This window comes from Polypterus senegalus, chromosome 14 (genome assembly GCF_016835505.1).
Source record: "Polypterus senegalus isolate Bchr_013 chromosome 14, ASM1683550v1, whole genome shotgun sequence".
NCBI lineage: Eukaryota > Metazoa > Chordata > Cladistia > Polypteriformes > Polypteridae > Polypterus > Polypterus senegalus.
In genome coordinates, this window is record NC_053167.1 from 93,858,673 (window position 1) to 93,879,255 (window position 20,583).

Below are 20,583 nucleotides of genomic sequence, written 5' to 3' on the forward strand. Positions count from 1 at the left end.
GTAGTGGACACTTTGATGTTTATGAATGTTTAAACTCTCAAAAGCTGGATGTGAAGTTATCGATGAAACCGGTTGTATGCTTACAATGCTTGACAGATGCCAATGTCACTTCAACACAAGTCCTACAAATACTGTCGTAATTGAAACAAACCATGAAACTCAAACTGATTATGACAGCTGCCATCCAAGCTGTGAGATTTGAGACAAGATTACTGTTCACATGGCCAACTGTAAGTTACATGCTCAAGAGTAAGCTCAGCGTACAGCTTGGTTATATTACAACCGGAGGGCCGAACTGACAATGTGGTATACAAAGAGATCCTTAACAAATAATTATTGGCATATTTTCCCTCAGTTTAAAAAGGTTTAATTTTCTTCTTAATAAAAATTTTAATGCAGTACTTCGCCGCTGCGAAGCGCGGGTATTTTGCTAGTTTTCAATATTTCTCCCCAACTTCTTCCAGTTCTCCACTTACGCTTCTCATTAAACAAGTGAACCTTCTTCTTCGCTGTCTCAGTGTTTCTTTTACTCACCAAACTTTTGGTCGTCATTTCTCTTATTAACATCCAATAACATTTTCTTTCAGTAAACTAAACAAAATGTATGGACTCATTCATATGTAAATAAGAGCGAATGCTCCAGTTCCCATTGGTCAGTTAATCTGGACCTGCCGCAGTCAGACAGGTGAGCCCCTTTACGAACTGTTAAGTGAAACCACTCAGGTGTTACTTTTCTCTCATTCGGTGTGTTTCAGCGTGATCGAGCAACGCAGGCGCGGCCGTTCTCTGCTTCTGACTCCGGACTTTTTTCAACGGGAATCAAGCTGGCGACTGCAATTCGCATAGACATGGTAAAGCTAGAAATTTTAGGTGGCCTCCAAAATGAATTAAATTAGTAATGTTATTTAAATAAACAGATCAGAGAAGTTTGAAAGTTTTCATCCAAAGGTAAATAAACTTTCATCCAGTTATAAGAATCAGTCTTTCTCTTTTTGCAGCCACTTGCTTTGTTATCAATCAGATAAGAACCACCTTAAAAGGATTTAGCGGCTACCCTGTGCGTGGAAGGGTGTGCGCGGTGTACATCGAAGCGACGGAGGCGGAGTGGCGGGGCGATCCCGGCCAGCTCAACTACTCCAGCGCTGGGCACAGTGCCGCACCGCGGAAATCGCTTACTTTTCCACCTGTTCGTTAAGTTTTCTAGATCTCCACGTTTTTCACGGCGTGTTATATTGCGAGACTGAAGGTAAGTGTAGTGTTTACGAGTTTGTAGGAGGTTGACGTTCGGTGGAAAGACACCAATTTGTGCGGATCGGGTGGGTTCCCGGGAACCACGTTGCTTTTTTTTACAAGTTAAAGATGTTTTCATTTTTATTTTTAGTTCTTTCGGAACAAAATTTTACTTGTTCGTTATATTGCAATAAAAATGCATTAAATCTGACTCCTGCCCCTTTACGTTTTCTGTAACTTTCTGACAGAAAACCTACAAGCAACCAGCACTCGATTCGTTTAAACAGACATTAAGGAAGAAGTTGCCTCGACGTGAAGGCTGACAAGTGTCCAATTTTTTGAGCCGTCCGGTGCCCATACACATCATCGTTTTTATTTTTTGTAAACTTAGTCATCTTTGTTTGCCCTTTTGGGAAGGTCGGAACTGAAAGTCGACAGTGGCAGCTGAGTGTCGTTCTTGTCCGTGTGAAGTTGGTGCTAAACAAGTTTTAATCTGCGTATTAAAAAAAAACAAACTCTTAAGTGGGCCACGATGTGTTTTGTGCTTGTTTCTTTTTTTTTAGTCTCGATTACGTTCAAACATAACTCGATTAGATGACTTTCAAAACGGTAGAAATTAGAGCTCTGATTATGCAAGACAGAGTTTCTTGTGTGTGTTTGGGGGCAATATTGGATACATTTTTATAGAGGCTCAAGAAAACAATTTCGAACAGTGCCTTTCTTAACTGTCTGTCATATAGTGCTTTTCCTCCCTCTCTCTGTTTAGTAAATTGGAGCCAACTAGCATTAGCAGTAAACCTAAACTTTTGTTTTTAATGCAACAGCTGGGCTTTGCTGTTGTATTCCAAGTATCTACCAATTTTACTTTCCGCTCTCCCGTTAAGTTCAATAATCGCTGATTTCTGTTATCTCTGAGAAGTGCAACTTTATTTCATTAGTATTGGCTGGATCAATGCAGTTATCTCAATTTTTGTAGGCATTGCCTTTAAAATATTTTGTACCACTCACAAGAGGAAAAGTTACCATTTGTTAAATTTCTTTAAAAAGTTTATCACAGTGGCTTTAAACTTTAATGTATAATGCCTAATTGTAGTTAATTTAAATGATTTGCAGATATGTATGCCAATATAATAGTAATGTCACCCATTCAACATAATCAGATTGGTTCTCTGCCCTGCTTGCTTTATAATGTATCATTTTGGCTTTACAAGGCAAGCAAATTACTATCAACATTCACAAATTTGAACGAATATAGCACCCTAGAGAGAAAGATTTCACTTTGTGGTGATTGTAAAAAAAAAAACAAAAAATGACATTTATTTGTTGTCAGATGTCTTTATTTGCAGAGACTTACAAATGCATTCAACATTATTGATTTAGCATCAGTTAGGGGTCTGTTTTGGACCAGGCATTATAAGACATACATTGCAAAAATGAATGGAAGCCAGTGAAAACTTCTCTAGAGCTTGAAAATAAACAACCATTAAACCATTTACAGCACAAGGTAAATTAGCCTTGCCATAACTATAAAAATGATCTAGCCTCATAAGCCAAGCAGGTAAGTTTTCAGATGTTTCTTCAACACACTTAGGTTGGCAGCTCATTCCACCTGCAAGTGGCTACACAGAAGAGGCCAGTGACATTTGTTGCCACATGGAGATTGTATCACCAGATGTTGGTCATTTGCAGACCTTAGTGGGCAAGAAGGAGCATAGAAAATGAGTCTCCAAAAATGAGTATCTACTTTGCCATAGTGTGATCTGTAGAGCAGTATTGATGACTTGAACGTGATGTGTGCTGCTGGGAGTCAGTGGAGTGACATTCACCTCTCTTGGCTGGTTGAAAATGAGACATCATCTGCATTTTGGGGCATCTGTGTTGGTCTAAGAGTACATGCTGGTATCCCGCCAGTGTATAGTTAGTGAAGTTAAGGTGCATCATGACCAGTGTGTGGGTACGAAGTTGAGCTGAAGGTCAGGTACAGTCAGATCTTGAACATGTTGCACAGACTACATTTTCATGAAGAGGAAACTGCTACAATGGGATCTGTAAAATATAGCTGATTACATACAAATGCAGTCCGTGCTGATGATTATAAGCATAGTTTTACAGAATTGTTAAGTGATGAAAGTGTTGAATCAAATGGCTGGCAGGTATGATGATCGGAGAGTTGCAGATAGTGTTTCTTTATCCAGTCATAGATTTTACTGAGACAGGCTGAGATTCTGACAGACCCCATGTTGTCTTCAAAAGGGAATAGCATGTACAATTGGGTATTTTTGGAACTGCATCAGAAGCCATGGTACATGATAAGACTTAGTGAGGAGGTGTACAATTAGAACAGGAAAGGGCCCAGAACAGATTCTTGGGACACTGCCAGTGCTAAACTGGTACAACACTGACAGCTCTTTTCTCAGTGATGGCTGACAAGATAGTCCAAGAAATGGGACTTGGAAAGCATTCCCAGTGATGCCTAGTTTGAGAAAGGTGGCCAGGGGGTTATAATTAACTGTATCAAAGAAGGAAGATACAGTATGCACAAGTCAAGAAAGGCGAGAACAGGTGACATAGTGGAATCTCTAGCCAGCTGTATTGTTTTGACAATGGTGGAGCTGCCTCAGTGAAATGGCCTTCATTGAAGTCAGATTTGAATCTAAGGTTATCCGAACCGGTTTAAAAGTCATAGGAAATGTGCTTGTGAGGTGTTGAGGCGTGTGTGGGAGAGAGAACCTGGAAAAGGTGTTAAGGAGCCGAGGTCTAAAAGAATAGGTAGTGGGGCAGCTTTGAAAAGAGGTTAGGCACAGCATTGTCAGAGTTGAGAGAAAGTGGAGAGTGTTGGGACTGTGTGAGTAAAGAAGCAGGATAACTGGTTGAGGGGTTGTGAATTGGCCACTTATAAGTGTCTTTTTATGAAAGAAGGCAGCAAAGTCATCAACACTCAAGGAAGTTAGAAGTGGAGGTGGTGGAGCATTGAGGAGGGAGGCGAAAGCAGAAAGAAAAAGTACATTTCAGTGAAGAAACGTTTTAAACTTTTAAGTTTAATTTTAGCACATCTAGTCGACCCCTACTTCTAGGTATTTTTTTTTTTATTTTACTTTTTCAAATGTTCTTGATTGTGCCATAAAGTTGCATTTTTAGCTTCAAGTATTTTAACTGGAAGTATAATTCCTATTGCTAATGAGACAGTTGTGCCCTGCTCCCAGTTGACAAATTTGTTTCCCTAATACTAGTAAGAAAATTACTTCAAGTTCTACTGGACGATTGCCTTTTGTGCTAATTTTTTTTGTTGGTTGTGTATTTTTAAATAAGGCAATTGGGTAATTATTGTTTAGCCCTGCTTTAAGTGTAAAGTGATTCTTTTCATAAACTAGCTGCATTAATAAATAATGTAAAAGGAAGTAGAAAGTTGCACTTGCTTCTTATCAAAATCTCAAAATGCCCATCTCTACTGAGGTATTTGACATTTATTAGAAAAGAATGGGTGGAGGACCGCCCTGTTTATTTGGTATGTTTTATAAATTGACAATTTATAAATGACTGTTTTTGGATGAACATGTTTTATATACAGTGTAGTATTGCATTCTGAAATTGAGGCATTGAGCCATTTAAGTGAACTCTGCTGTGAATGAATAAGGAGCTAAGAAAGACATTCTGAATGAAAATGCTTCTGTAATATGTGTGCCATATAATTTAACCCTGGTGCTAATTGTAGGGCTTAAGAGCACATAAGAGCTGTGGCAAAATATACTAGAAATGTTAAAGGGCAATTGGATGTGAATATTGTGAGAGATGCAAAAGCTGATATTAGGCTCTTTCTAGTGTTTAAGGAGTGGAAGAGAAATAAAGTTGAAGTGCACAAGGGACTGTATGGCCAAAATGAAATATTTGGAAGAGGAAAGTGAGTGTTTTCAGTTTGCATATTTTTGACATCTTCAAATGTGAAGAAGTCGGTAACTCCCATTAGTTGTAGTTATGTTAATTAAGTTGGAAATTGAAAGAATTAAGTGCTTCAAGGCTTATAAACATTAAAGTAAATTTCCAGGACTTGTTTGCTGTTCAGTACATACATAAACACATAATTTGTAATTTTTATATTGGTGGCATACTGGGGAAATGTTTTTCTATTATATAGAAAATGAAGTGGGCTGTTCCTAGTGATCAGACTTGAAAGTTGTAATATATTCAGAATCATGGGTAAATTAATGCAAGCAGTCATTAAAGAAAAGTCTGAGCAGTACATGTAAAGTACTTGCTGATCAGTCAGCATGGGCGTAGACAGGGGGTTCATGTTTCACCAATATTCTGGACTTCTCTGAGGAAGCAGTAAAAGCATTTGATGAGAAGAGTGCATAGGATATCTTGAATTTGAAAATGTGTTTGATAAGCTATCAAATGGTAGGCTAGTGATTAAACTAAAAAGTATGAGTTCAATGTTCATTATGTAGAATTGTGCACAGCTTGCACAAACATTGAAAGTAAATGGATATCATGTACAGAATGTTTTCATGAATTGGGTGACTCAAAACCTGCTGTGTTTCAGGGATCTTTGACTGGCCTGCTTTTTATTTAATAAAATTAATCTTGATAAATGTTAAGCTACGAGGATTGGTGTGTACTGTAGAATCAGCAGAATTATTACAGAAACTTGGACAGAATTCAGACTTTTGCAAATATACATTGAATGAAATTTAAAGTGCTACATGTAGAAAAAATGTTAGACATGGTTACAGCATGGCTGATTTTGACATTTGTGAGGGTGTTTTGAGGAAGTTTTTAGAAGACATTAAGAAGGCTAAACAGGCTTTTAGTTAAAATCTGTGTTTAGTACAAATCAAGAGGAGTTATTCTTAAAGGAGAAATGTAATATTTTTCAAGTCGGTTATTTCTTCGCAAACATGAAATATATTCATTTGCCACAAATTTATGTTCTAAAGTTAAGGCTTTCTATAAATTAAAATAAAAACTCTTGTCTTCACTGTTGCTTTAAAGTGGAGTATTTGGGGTACAGTAGAAGAGCTAAAAAAACAAACTTACCAAATATGTCCACCTTTTTTAAACCAAGTCATTTGTTGAGTATTGATCCGTGTCTTGTGATTACACACACATTGTAAAAAAATGCATGTATACAATGTTTATGAAGAAATAACTTAGAACTTAAGCAAACTATTGAAGCGTCATCTAGAATATTGTGTACAGTTTTTGTTACCATATTACGAAAGAAACTAAAGGATTGTGAAATAGTAGAAAGACTGGAGGAACTTCATCTTTCAGTTTTAAGAAGTGACAGCTAAAGTTTTAAAAATCATGGAAAGAATTAGTGCAGTGGAGTATACCTGAATTAAGTTAATTTTCAAGAGCACTGATGGGGCACAGAGATTGTGTACACAGATGACCATATAGACAGAATAAGGTGGCCTACAGTAATTTGGGGGTAACCAAAGTACTACTTGATATTTTTCTACAAGTTACATAAATATTTATTGACAAGCAAGGTTGAGCTGAATGACTACACTATCAGTGTAAATATAATGTAAGATGAGAGTAAGCCATTGTTAAGTTTCATCCTGAATACCAAGGGAGCTTTTTATAAAGTTTTTCTTAATTCTATAAAATCATTTTCCAAAACTGATTTAATCAATGGAAGAGGTGATGCTTTTTCACTTCATAAATAAGTAAACTGAAGTAAAATATCATACAACATTTAAATACATTTGCAGGCCTCTTGTTAAATAAGCTGTATAACAATTACTGTAATTTTAAGACCTAGTCCAAACTGAGTGTGAAATGTCTGTTCATTAAATTTGAAATTTTGACTGTCCATCAAAAATAGCTGTTCAATTGATTAAATATTTAATTAGCAAAACAATATGTATGTTAAACATGCAACCTTCTGTCGTTCAATAAAGTATGTAAATAATGCAAATTGGCTTTTTTTTAACAATTCTCTTTTTACAGAATGAGCAGATTTCTGTACATGGTGGGTAAAGTTGAATCACATGGAAAGATTGGTTGTGCGACAAAAAACTGAAATTGCTGATTAACTCCAGTTTTTGAAGAGCATTGTTGTATTCCATACAAATAATCTTATAACGGTTATAGACTATCTTATGGGGTATGAATGATTTCCCTTAATTTTGTGTCGCTGCTGGAGAATTAATTCGCTCCTAATTAGTTTGCCTTTGAGTACCACTCTTTATGGCTGTTTGTGCATTGCAACAGTTGCCTTTTTATTTAAAATGTTAGTTTGTGTTTTTTTAAAGAATCCTTCTATTAGTCTTTAAGCTGTAAATACACATTTTTTTGTTAATTTAAATTTTGTGTGTTTTAGTGGCGAGGAAAACTACACATAGCTAACATTCTGGCATGGTTTTTGACCACAGGGGTTGGATCAGTGGGGCACTTGGTGTGTGTGGTGTGTCTCCTGTTTGAGTGCATTGGGAACATAGTACTTCCCTTGGCCCATGTAAAATTAACATTTAATCTTGTTAACTATTCTTTGAGCTTCTTAACAGCGGAATAACCTGTATACTATATGTGCAAAATGTTTTATATTGTTTTTGTTCTTTATTATAGGATTGTTTTGTCAAATAGCTAAAACGGCAAAGAAGCTAAACATAAAGTATAATTAGGAATATGAATCGTCCTTTCAGGAAAAGTTCTGTATACCTGTATAGTTCAGTAGATGTCTGGCCAATAAAATTGACTAATCTTGCTACTGTAATCAACTGTTGCATAAAAACATCTTGTATATGCATGTTTTCAGTAATGGGCCAAACCAAATGACACCTCACTCTGCCAAATCAGCAAATGGAACATTTGTGAAATAGATTATTCAGCACTGGAACCCATCAGTTTGTGTAAAGAAAGTATTCTTTGCTTAATTCTTCACTGTATCCAGGGCAAAAACATAATTTCAATTCATAATAAAACGATTCCCAAATATTTATTGAATGCTTATTGAATTATCCTTTTATTTAGGTACTGTAACTTGGAATAGTGTTTTTCCTTGTAGAATGAACATCTCATTGACTTCAATTTAAGCTGTTATTAGCACTAAATATATTTAGCATTTGATATTCTACTGTTTTATTTCCTCAGTACCTTGTGATGATGTAGTTAAACCTCAGTTAATGTGAATGACAATACAATTGTAAACGTTTAATGTTTATTATGAATTAACAAAAAGCTTTAACTGTTTTGTTTAGGTGATGTTGTATTGTACTGAATGCGCTGCTAAAATCCATAAACCATGTCTTGAATGCATTTTTTTATTTTATTCCATATATTCAAATCTTTTTGGCATGATTAAAAGGGCATTCTCAGAACTGCTTGCTGGCTGATGGGCAATGGTGGTATAAGTGTAAGAATAACAATATGATCTACCTAGTGTACTTTGGTTCGAAGATTCAAAGATCTGGACATAGATCATTTTCTTTTGTGTGTGTGTTTTTTTTGTTTTAATCACTGCAGTAATCACGGACATATCCAAAATGACCATTGAAACAGCTTTTGAAAAGATTGCACATACACACCTGTGAAGCTTCAAGACAGATTCCATCTGTCTCCTGATCTTGGTTTCGCTGTTGGTGATTCAATTGCAATCTACCAGGATCGGCAGTTTTTCGGTAATAGCACCAAATTAGATTCCCATAATTCTTATTTTTGTCTTCTATACCTAATTATTATGATTTACGTGCATCAATTGCTAGTATAATGTTCTAAATTGTCACTATAATTCTCAGTATTTTGTAAGAGTGCAGATGCAAAGACTAAAATGAAGTTGAACTTTGGTAGGGCAAATTTTGAGCAGATGCGACAAAGTCTAAGTGTGGAGACCGTTGAGGATTAGTGGAACAGGTTTAAAAATGTTTTACATGTAATGAAGGACAGATACATACCTACATTTGGAATTAATAGGACATTTTAAAAAATCTCCACAATGGATTAATACCGATTTAAGAAAGAAGCTGCAAAGGAAAAAACTGCTTTTAAAGGCATACAAGACTGAGTGCAAAGTGAATTGTAGAGCATATGAGAACATAAGAGCAACCATTAAAAAGGATATCAGGGAGGCTAAAAGACAGTTGGTGGGGAATACAGCAGATAAGGCGAAAGGAGACCCTAAGAGATTCTTTCCGTATTTTAGTAGTAAAATAACGGTCAATGCGGAGGTGATGTGCATCAGAAATAGTAAAGGAGAATTAAAAGATACTGTACAAACAATGAAATGATGAATGCCCTGAACTTAGATTTTTCTGTGGTCTTCACAAGTGAGCAAGTGGATAACCTCCCAGAGGTAAATGGGACTACCAAGGAGGTACTGAGGGATTTGGAAATTGTAGAGGGAGAAGTACAGCTCACATTAAATAGGCTGAAATCAAATACATCACCAGGACCAGATGATATTTAACGTTTTTTAACGAGTTTTTAAGGAGGCTAGAGAGTACAAATGTAAACCCTTGACACGTATTTTTAGGAAGTCACTGAGCACTGGAGAGATTCTGAAGGACTGGAAAATGGCAAATATCATCCCATTATATAAAAAGGGTGACAGGGCAGATCCAAGCAACTATAGGCCAGTTAGCTTAACATGCATCACAGGAAAATTAATAGAAGGAATTAAGGATAAGATTGGCAAGGACAGGAGTTATTCTGAACAGTCAGCATGGGTTCAGAAGAGAGAGAGGTTGTGTTTTACGAACATGCTGGAATTCTATGAGGAGGCAACAAAAGGATATGATCAAAGTGGAGCATATGATATTCTTTATCGTGACTTTCAGAAAGAAAGCATTTGATAAGGTGCCACATGAGAGGTTGGGTATCAAACTAAAAACTGAGTTGAGGCTGTTTTTAGATGGGTGTGCAGAATTGGCTCAGACACAGGAAGCAGAGGGTGATAGTGCGAGGAACCTCATCAGAATTGGCTGAAGTTAAGAGGGATGTTCCTCAGGGGTCAGTGCTAGGGCCGCTGCTATTTTTAATATATATAAAATGATTCAGATAGGAATATAAGTAACAAACTGGTTACATTTGCAGATTATACCAAGATATGTGGATTAGCAGATAATTTGGAATCTGTTATATAATTATAGAAGGATTTGGATAGCATACAGGCTTGGGCAGATTTGTGTTAGGTGAAATTTAATGTCAGTAAATGTAAAGTATTACACATAGGAAGTAAAAATGTTAGGCTTGAATACACAAAGGGCGATCAAAAAATCGAGAGTGCACCTTATAAGAAGGATTTAGGAGTCATAGTGGACTCTAAGCTATCAACTTCCTGACAGTGTTCAGAAGCCATTAAGAAAAATGTGTGGAGTACAACAACATACAAATAATGCAGCTCAAAGTGCTTTAGACGATGAAGAGAAACAAGACTAAGAATTAAAATAAGGGAACACTAGCATGTAATAAAAGTAAGGTCCGATGGCCAGGGAGGACAGAAAAAACAAACTCCAGATGGCTGGAGAAAAAAATAAAATCTGCAAGGGTTCCAGACCACGAGACCATCCAGCCCCCTCTAGGCATTCTACCTAACATAAGTGATCAGTCCTCATTGTATTCAGGGTTCTCATGGAAGAACTTGACGATGATGGTCATGTGGACTTCTGGCCTTTAATCCATCAATGTAGGGACATAACCGTGCTTTGATCAGGTGGTGGTGGTGGCGGTGCAGGTCGCCACCCCAGAAAACCGGAAAAAGAACAGAAGAGAAAGTAGGGGTTAGTACGGATTTTGAATATGAATACCATGATTAATAATGATGATTAATTGAATATACAGAGCATCAGGGTTAAACTAAGATGAAGCTATGAGAAAGCCATGTTAAAATGTGTTTTCAGCAGTTTTTTTAAGTGCTCCACTGTATTAGCCTGGCAAATTCATATTGGCAAGCTATTCCAGCTTTTAGGTGCATAACAGCAGAAAGCCGCCTCACCACTTCTTTTAAGTTTAGCTCTTGGAATTCTAAGCAGACACTCATTTGAAGATCTAAGGTTACAATTTGGAGTGTAAGGTGTAAGACATGCCGAAATATGATGGCGCAAGATTATTTAAGGCTTTGTAAACTATAAGCAGGATTTTAAAGTCCATTCTAGATGACACAGGTAACCAATGCAGTAACATCAAAACGGGAGAGATGTGTTTGGATTTTCTTTTCCAAGTTACGATTCTAGCAGCTGCATTCTGCACTAGTTGCACTTGATTTATGTCTTTTTTGGGTAGTCCAGAGAGGACAGCGTTACAGTAAACTAGTCGACTGAAAACTAAAGTGTGGATTAATTTTTCAGCATCTTTCAATGATGTAAAATGTCTAACTTTTGCTATATTTAAGTGGAAAAATGCTGTCCTAGTAATTTGATTAATATGTGATTTAAAATTCAGGTCAGAGTCAATAGTTACCCCTAAATTCTTTACATCCGTCTTGACTTTTAATCCTAATGCATCTGGTTTATTTCTAATAACCTCATTATATCCATTATTGCCAATCACTAAAATTTGTTTTCTCTTTATTTAGTTTGAGAAAATTACTACTCATCCATTCAGAAACACAAGTAAGACATTGTGTTAGTGAATCAAGAGAGTCGGGGGTCATCAGGCGCTATTGATAAGTACAGTTGTGTGTCATCTTTGGTATGACTTTGGTAGCTCACGTTATGCCCCGAGATAATCTGACATAACGGAAGCATGTAAATTGAAAAGAGCAGCGAACTCAGGATAGAGCCTTGTGGAACACCATATAGAATATCATGGGTCTTGTAAGTATAATTACCACAACTTACAAAGAATTTTCTACCTGCCAGGTAGGATTCAAACCAATTTAAGACACTGCCAGAGAGGCCCACCCATTGACTAAGGCGATTTCTAAGAAACAAGTCCAAGGAGGTTATGCTCAAGCTTTATAATGCACTGGTGAGTTCTAATCTGGAGTACTGTGTGCAGTTTTAGCCTTCAGGCTACAAAAAGGACATAGCAGCACTAGAAAATGTCTAGAGAAGAGCAACTAGACTGATTCCAGGGTTACAGGGGTTGAATTAAGAGGAAAGATTAAAAAAGCTAAACCTATATAGTTGTTCAAAGTTGCCAGCCTGCATTTATCAATTGCAGAGTCATCTGTAAGGACCTTTACAATACAATACAGTTTATTTTTGTATAGCCCAAAATCACACAGGAAGTGCCGCAATGGGCTTTAACAGGCCCTGCCTCTTGCCAGCCCCCCAGCCTTGACTCTCTGAGAAGACAAGGAAAAACTCCCAAACAAAACCTTGTAGGGAAAAATGGAAGAAACCTTGGGAAAGGCAGTTCAAAGAGAGACCCCTTTCCAGGTAGGTTGGGTGTGCAGTGGGTGTCAAAAGAAGGGGGTCAATACAATACACAGAACAGAACAAATCCTTAATAAAGCATAAAAGTAAAAAAAATTTAGAAGCACAGAGCAGAATTTAACAGTAGATGATATCACATAATAAGATTTAGACATTTTTAGAGTCCTGGAGACCTCATCCATCAAGCTGCCTCCCCCATTTGGCCATTCCACGGCTGAAACGTTGCTGCCAGCCAATCCGATGAAAGGACCCCTCTTTCCCATGATTCCTGTGATCCTCCATCAGGGATGACTTTACCATAGGCAGGCAAACAACTTGGCAGGTGGGCCGTGGCACCAATTGCCACATTTGAGTACCGAGAAAGAAACAGAATAGGTGAGGGTTAGTATTCAAATTATAACTATCATGTTACTTATGTTTTAGTGCTAATGACTAACAACAGAGATGCAGTATGTACAGTTAATCAGCAGCTCTAGTCAGGATATGCTAAACTGAAGTAGTGAGTCTTCAGCCGGGATTTAAAGGCTGAGACCGAAGGGGCATCTCTTATAGAAGCAGGAAGACCATTCCACAGTTTAGGGGCCCTGTAACTAAAAGCTCGACCTCCCACTGTTATTTTATTAATCCTTGGAATCCTAAGCAGACCGGCATCTTGAGATCTTAATGTGCTCAGGTTTGTAAGTCATGATAAGTTCAGACAAGTAAGCGGACCTTGGCCATTTAATGCTTTATATGTTAAAAGGAGGATTTTGAAATCTGCCCTAAACTTAACTGGGAGCCAGTGTAAGGATTTAAGAACTGGAGTTATGTGTTCATATTTTCTTGTTCTTGTAATAATTCTTGCAGCGCATTTTGGATTAACTGGAGGCTGTATAAGAACAGTTTGAACAGCCAGTGAACACCGCATTGCAGTAGTCAATCCTACTAGAGATAAATGCATGAATTAATTTCTCAGAATCCTGTTTATTTAGAAAGCCCTTAATTTCCTAACATTTTTAAGATGGAAGAAACATGTTTTGGACAACTTTGTAATATGTGCTTTAAATGACATGCTAGAGTCAAAGATAACTCCTAGATTGCGGGCTGATTCAGTAAAATTAATTGGGATTCCAACTGAGTTAAATGATGACAAAATATTGCTGTGATCAGCGTCATTCCCTCCAACAATTAACATCTCTGTTTTATCTGTATTTAAAGACAAGTAGTTCTCATTCATCCATTCCTTTAATTCACTAACACAACTAATTAAAGACAACATCGGAGAAACTTCATTTGATTTAAATGAAAGGTATAACTGGGTGTCATCTGCATACAGTGAAAATTAACATTATGTTTCCTAATGAGAGATCCCAGTGGAAGCATGTAAAGTGAAAACAGTAAAGGTCCCAGTACTGAGCCCTGGGACACCATATTGAACTTCTGTGTATAATGATGGAGTACTGTCAGCACATTTCTGTACATATTGGAATCGATTTGATAAATAAGAACTAAACCAAGCGAGCACGGGGCCTGTAAGCCCAACATCGTTTTCTAGCCTGTGCAGTAATATAGAATGGTCAATGGTGTCAAATGCTAAGTCTAACAACATAATTACAGTGGAGTTTCCTTCATCAGAGGATATCAGAATGTCATTTACAACCCGTGTTAGTGCCGTTTCTGTACTATGACCAGTGCGAAAACCAGACTGGAATTTCTCAAATAAATTGTAATGTGTAAGGTGTGACTGAAGCTGACTGGCAATACTTTTCTAGTATTTTAGAGAGAAATGGTAAATTTGAAATAGGCCTATAATTATTTAGTATGTGTGGGTCTAGGTCTGACTTTTTAAGTAAAGGTTTAATGACTGACACTTTTAGTGCATCAGGTACTGTGCCATGCAGTAATGAACTATTGATAATGTTTAGAATAGGTGCTGCAAGAACATCCATTGCACTTTTTACTAGTTTTGTTGGCACTGGATCTAGGGAACAAGTAGTGGGCTTCATTTTAGTAATTAAAGTTAAGACTTCCTGCTCAGTTACAGGATTAAAATTATTAAAGTGCTGAATGCAATGTGCGGCAGGGTCTGCTAAGCTAGTATTTGGTTTGTACTGTGATGCTGAGATCTGGGATCTTATATTTTTAATTTTCTCACTGAAGAAGTTCATAAAGTCTGTACTGATATCTGCTGGTATTTTGCACTGTTGATCTGAATTCCCATTTGTTAATTTAGCCACTGTTCTAAACAGTACCCAAGGATTTTTATTATTGCTATCTATTAATGTAGAATAGTATTCTGAGCGAGCTTTAAAGAGGGCTTTTTTATATTTATTAACACTCTCTGTCCATGCAATTTGAAAGACATGTAGCTTTGTTGTTCTCCATCTGCGCTCCAGTTTTCGACACTCTAATTTAAGAGCTCAAGCGTTTTCATTAAACCAGGGAGAGTTTCTATGTGCTTTGATCATTTTTGTTTTAAGGGGAGCCACTGTGTCCGGAGCATCTCTCAAGGTCACATTATAATGTGATGTTAGCTGATCTAAATTGTTTTCCACAATTACACTCGACTTACTGAAGGTATCTATAATCTATACCATTCCATCACCTGCCCTGAATGCAACTCGCCAAGGAACAGATTCGGATATGTATAATGCTTCGATTCCTCTGTAAGCAGTAAGTGGGTCAGTACACCGTAGATGTTGTGTCACCTGCTCACAGATTCCTCTAACCTATACCTCCTTATCTGCCTTCAGAGCCCTTGCAGCTGCTGTTCTCATTTCCCGGTACAGATCGGAATTGCCATCAAGCTGTGCGCAGCGACTCCTTTTGATATCCAGGTTGCCCTGCAAAAGATGAAACACTTCCTTCTAGGCACACTGGTAACACCAACATAACCCTCAGCAACCTTCAGGGTCTTGTCACAGAATGCTGCCCACATCACATTAGGAAACTGTGTGCAAACACATTAGTCCCTGATCTTGGAGTGTGGCCAGGTCCAGCCTCATTCTCCTAGTAGGTGGTAGCTTACTGGACTTAAGCTGAATCTTCAGAGGAGCAACAAGAAGTCTTTGGTCAAAATTCACAAACTGGGCACTTCTGTGGACCCTGCAGTTCTAGAAGAGTCCCCAGCATCTGCCCATGAGGATGTGATCAATCTACTTTATTGCACCACCAGTACTGGATTACTAAGTCCAACGATATGGCTCAGGGAACTGGAACAAGGATCCAGCGATCCACAGTTCCTGATATTTTGCAAAGTCAAGGAACCACTTTCACCATGGTCACCAGAAACATGAGGTCTGATCTCATCCTTTTAGCCAGCCCTATAAGTGCCAGTGGTCGCATTGAAATCACCCAAGACCATAGGAGTGTCATCTAACAGGCACCCATCAACCACAGAGCAAAGCTGCTATTAAAATGTCCCCCTCTCCAAGATATCGCACACCACAGTCAGAGCATACACTGAAACAGACAAGGCACCCAGAGAGTGCCTTAATCTGAGTTCTGTTACACCCATCACCTGCATGTCCTCTCTTGCCACATCCATAAACCTTCGCTTAGGCCTTCCTCTTTTCCCTGGCAACTCTATCCTTCGCATCCTTCTCCCAATATACCCAGCATCTCTCCTCTACACATATCCAAACCAACGCAATCTCGCCTCTCCGACTTTGTCTCCCAACCATCCAACTTGAGCTGACCCTCTAATGTCCTCATTTCTAATCCTATCCATCCTCGTCATACCAAGTGTAAATCTTAGCATCTATACCTCTTCTACCTCCAGCTCTGTCTCCTGCTTTCTGGTCAGTGCCACAGTCTCCAACCCATATAACATAGCTGGTCTCACTACCATCCTGTAGACCTTCCCTTTCATTCTTGCTGATACCCATCTGTCACAAATTACTCCTGACATTCTTCCCCCACCCATTCCACCCTGCCAGGACTCTCTTCTTCACCTCTCTTCCACAATCCCCATTACTCTGTACTGTTGATCCCAAGTATTTAAACTTGTCCAACTGTACTCCCTGCATCCTCACCATTCCACTGACCTTCTTATTTACACACATGTATTCTGGCTTGTTCCTAGTGACCTTCATTCCTCTCCTCTCTAGAGCATATCTCCATCTCTCCAGGGTCTCCTCAACCTTCTCCCTGATGTAATCCCACTTCCATGTTGAGTGCATCTGTCGCTCCTACCATAGACTTCACCACTGTCTCACTCCCCTCGTACATATCCTGTACTTCTCTGCCATTCCTGACTTCCTCATACAATACCACAGCTTCTCTCGAGGGACCCTGTTGTGGCTCATCAATTTTATTCCCTTGTAGTTACTGCAGTCCTGCACATCCCCCTTATTCTTAAATATCGGCACCAGTACACTTCTCCACTTCTCAGGCATCCTCTCACTTTCCAAGATTCCATTAAACAATCTGGTTAAAAACTCCACTGGCATCTCTCCTAAACACCTCCATGCTTACATACGTATGTTATCTGGACCAACAACCTTTCCCCTTTTTTTTTTTTCATCCTCTTCATAGCTGTCCTTACTTCCTCCTTGCTAATCTGCACATCCTGATTCACTATCTCCACATCCAACCACTTCTGTCATTCTCTTCATTCATCAGCCTCTCAAAGTACTCTTTCCATCTGCTCAACTCACCCTCCTCGCTTGTGGGTACGTTTCCATCTTTATCCTTTATCACCCTAACCTGCTGCACATCTTTCCCAGCATGGTCCCTCTGACTAGCCAATCGGTACAGGTCCTTTTCTCGCTCTTTAGTGTCCAACCTCTCATACAACTCATCATACACCTTTTCTTTTAGCCTTTGCCACCTCTCTCTTCACCTTGCGCCTTATCTCCTTCTTTCTGCATCTCTCTGACTATCCCACTTCTTCTTTGCCATCCTCTTCCTCTTTGTACTCTCCTGTATTTCCTCATTCCACCACCACATTTCCTTTTCCTCCTTCCTCTTTCAAGATATCACGCCAAGCACCTGTCTTGCTGTCACCCTTACTACATCTGCTGTAGTATCCCAGCTGTCTGGTAACTCTTCACTGCCACCCAGTGCCTGTCTCACCTCCTCCTTAAATTCATCCTTGGCAGTCTTCCTTTTTCAACCTCCACCATTTGATCCTTAATTCTGCCCTCACTCTCTTCCTCTTCTTAATCTCCGTCATCCTACAGACCACCATCCTATGCTGCTTAAGTACACTTTCCCCTGCCACCACTTTGCAGTCTTCAATCTCCTTCAGTTCAACTCTTCTGCATAGGATGTAATCTACCTGTGTGCACCTTCCTCCACTCTTGTACGTAACCCTATGTTCCTGCCTCTTAAAATACGTATTCACCACAGCCATGTCCATCCTTTTGGCAAAATCCACTGTCCTCTGACCTTCATTCCTCTCCTTGACACCATACCTACTCATCACCTCCTTGTCTCCACTGTTACCTTCACCAACATCCCCATTGAAATCCGTTCCAATCACCACTTTCTGTCCCTTGGGTACACTGTTCATCACTTCATCCAACTCACTCCAAAAATCTTCTTTCTCACCCATTGCTCACCCAACTTGCGGACCATATGCACTAACAACATCATCACACCTCCAATTCCCAGCTTCATAATCATTACTCTGCCTGACACTCTTTTCACCTCCAAAACACTCTTGACCTACTGTTCCTTTAGAATAACCTACCCAATTTCTCCTCCCATCCACACCATGATAGAACAATTTGAATCCACCTGGCCTTACTCCCCTTCCATTTAGTCTCTTGCTTGCACAATATGTCAACCTTCCTTCTCTCCATCATATCTGCTAACTCTCTTCCCTTACCAGTCATACTGCCAACATTCAAAGTTCCTACCCTCAGTTCCACTCTCTTTACTTTCCTCCTGCCTTCGGACACATCTCTCCCCTCTTCTTCTCCTTCTTCGGCCAACAGTTGCCTGCTGGCGGTCATTGTTAACCCAGGGCTCGACTGATCCGGCATGGAAATTTGTAGTATTGTCCGCATATACACATACGTAACTCGCCCCATTTATCCGGCTTGGGCCTGGCACGAAGAAACACACTGGTTTGTGCATCCTCTGTGGCTGGGTTAATCTGAGTCTCATAATACTCTTGGTGAAAGTAGTGACATCGGACACCATCAGAAGGAGCCGATTCACCACATCAACAGCTACTTCCTGAGTATGACCGCTATCGGAGCAACCAGACCAATAAAAGGTGTACCCATCTACAGAGTTTATGAAGCTCCCCATGACAGCAGAGAAAGATCATCATGTCCTGCCCGGATGGGCGGCCTCAAATTGGGACCCAAGTGCTGCTGTGCAGTGGGTGATGTCTCAGCACCACACGTTCCTATCCTCAACAGGCCTGACCCCATTGGCTGTCTGTCAGTTTTAACTCTTCTGGGTTTGAGGCTCTCAAGCGCTTTCCCCCATCCCCTTTATAATGCAAGCAGCCTTTCTATGGCCAGAGGTACTCCTGCGGACACCAGAAAGGAGTCCTGTCTGTCGTTTTGAGCTGTGTGAATTTTTTTTCACGGTGGTTGGAGTGCCAATCTTGCCACCATCCCCCAAGTTTTCTTTACAAGTTGGAGGACCACTTGCAGGGCTGGATGAAGTTTTTAACGTCATATCCAGGGCATATGTATATAACTGTAAAGTAAAACAAAAAAGATGAAGCTAAAGATATCGGGAATTGTTTAACTTGTCTTCGACTATGTTTAACTTGAAGAATTTGTCTTCATTCTATTATCTTATCGCAGTCCTACAAGGGGTCCCATTTTTTAACTATTGCATTTGATGAGTACTCTGTAAAAGTGGAGTCGCTTCTGAACTGTGACCTACAAATGCAAGTTCTGCAGCTCAAACCAACTGCTTGATTTAAGAACCCTCACTTAACCTGTATCCACAGAGATTCATGATTGAGAATGAGCAAAATATATATTGCTTAAGAATAGCCTTTAGTGAATTTGTTTTATTTCACATAATATAATTCTACCAGAAATAAATGTTTAAAGGTGCTCCCATTCTGTGTTCTTTTCCTTGCAATTAGATGAATGTTATCTTCACTCTCTGTGCACGTGAGACCTGTGTATTAGGTATAAAATGAAGCTGCACTCTGGAACTGTTTGAATTTTATACCTCAAAATTGTACTTTTTCCTATCCTAGTGTATTTTTTGAATATAGCTGTGTGCACACAATTACCTAACTTTATCTACAACCTGATCTTTTATTTTAATTTGAGAAATGGGAAATTATCAATTTTCATATCTGCATGTTCCATTCAGGGTTGTCATAAGCCATTGCTTATCCTGAAAGCAGTGGGTGCAAGATGAAAACCAACTCTAGAAAAGGAGTTTAGACTATCATGGTTAATTTGAAACCATGTTTAAATTCTAGTATTTCTAGTTTAACTTTTAAATTGAATTTAATCAGCTGTACGACCACTTAAATGAAGAAATTATGAATTCTAAAGTTTTGTCTGTTTCTTGTTGTGAATTTAAATTTATTCTCTGCTTTTCTTTTGTGGATGAACTTCCATCAATGGCTTCTGGAACTGCATCACCTTAACAGGCTCTGAAAAGCTAGTCCATGCCATCCCATGAGTTACAAAAAGGTGTTTAGGTAGTAGTTTTTTGAGAGAGACATACTTTGAAACTGTGTTAGTAGAAATTGATTAAGCACAACATATATAATTTGCTTTTATTTTTTTCTGTATTTTCATGGAAACAATTTCCATATTTGAAAGATTAACATAAGTAACTTGTAATGCAAGTGGGAATCCCTAATCTCCTATTTTTAAATTCTTCATTTTGCAAATGTTTACAGTTTTATAACTTAGAGAATTTGTATTATGCTTGTTAAGTCTAACTTTGTATTATTAGAGGAATATTAAGTAGAAGTGTGTAAATAGCTGGGAAAAATTTCATGAAATAATACATAAGTGAACATTATTTCTCTTTTGGTTTGTGGCAATACAGTATAATATCATGTAATACAGTGTGATTTATTTTAATTCATTGACTTAGGGAATTATGTTAGATG

The 20,583-nt window shown here is 38.6% G+C and overlaps 1 protein-coding gene across 2 annotated transcripts in view; it reads left to right on the top strand.

Annotated features, from left to right (window-relative positions):
- The first annotated feature begins 750 nt into the window (after positions 1–750).
- Positions 751–20,583, top strand: part of acot11a (acyl-CoA thioesterase 11a) — a 69,122-nt gene continuing 49,289 nt past the window's right edge. The window contains exon 1 of one of the 2 annotated variants that reach the window (XM_039734620.1): positions 751–851. In XM_039734620.1, coding sequence (XP_039590554.1) covers positions 849–851 — 3 coding nt within the window. In that variant the 5' untranslated portion in view covers positions 751–848. Of the gene's footprint in view, positions 852–1,084; positions 1,247–20,583 lie in introns of those variants that run through there. The other variant, XM_039734621.1, reaches the window with a different exon arrangement.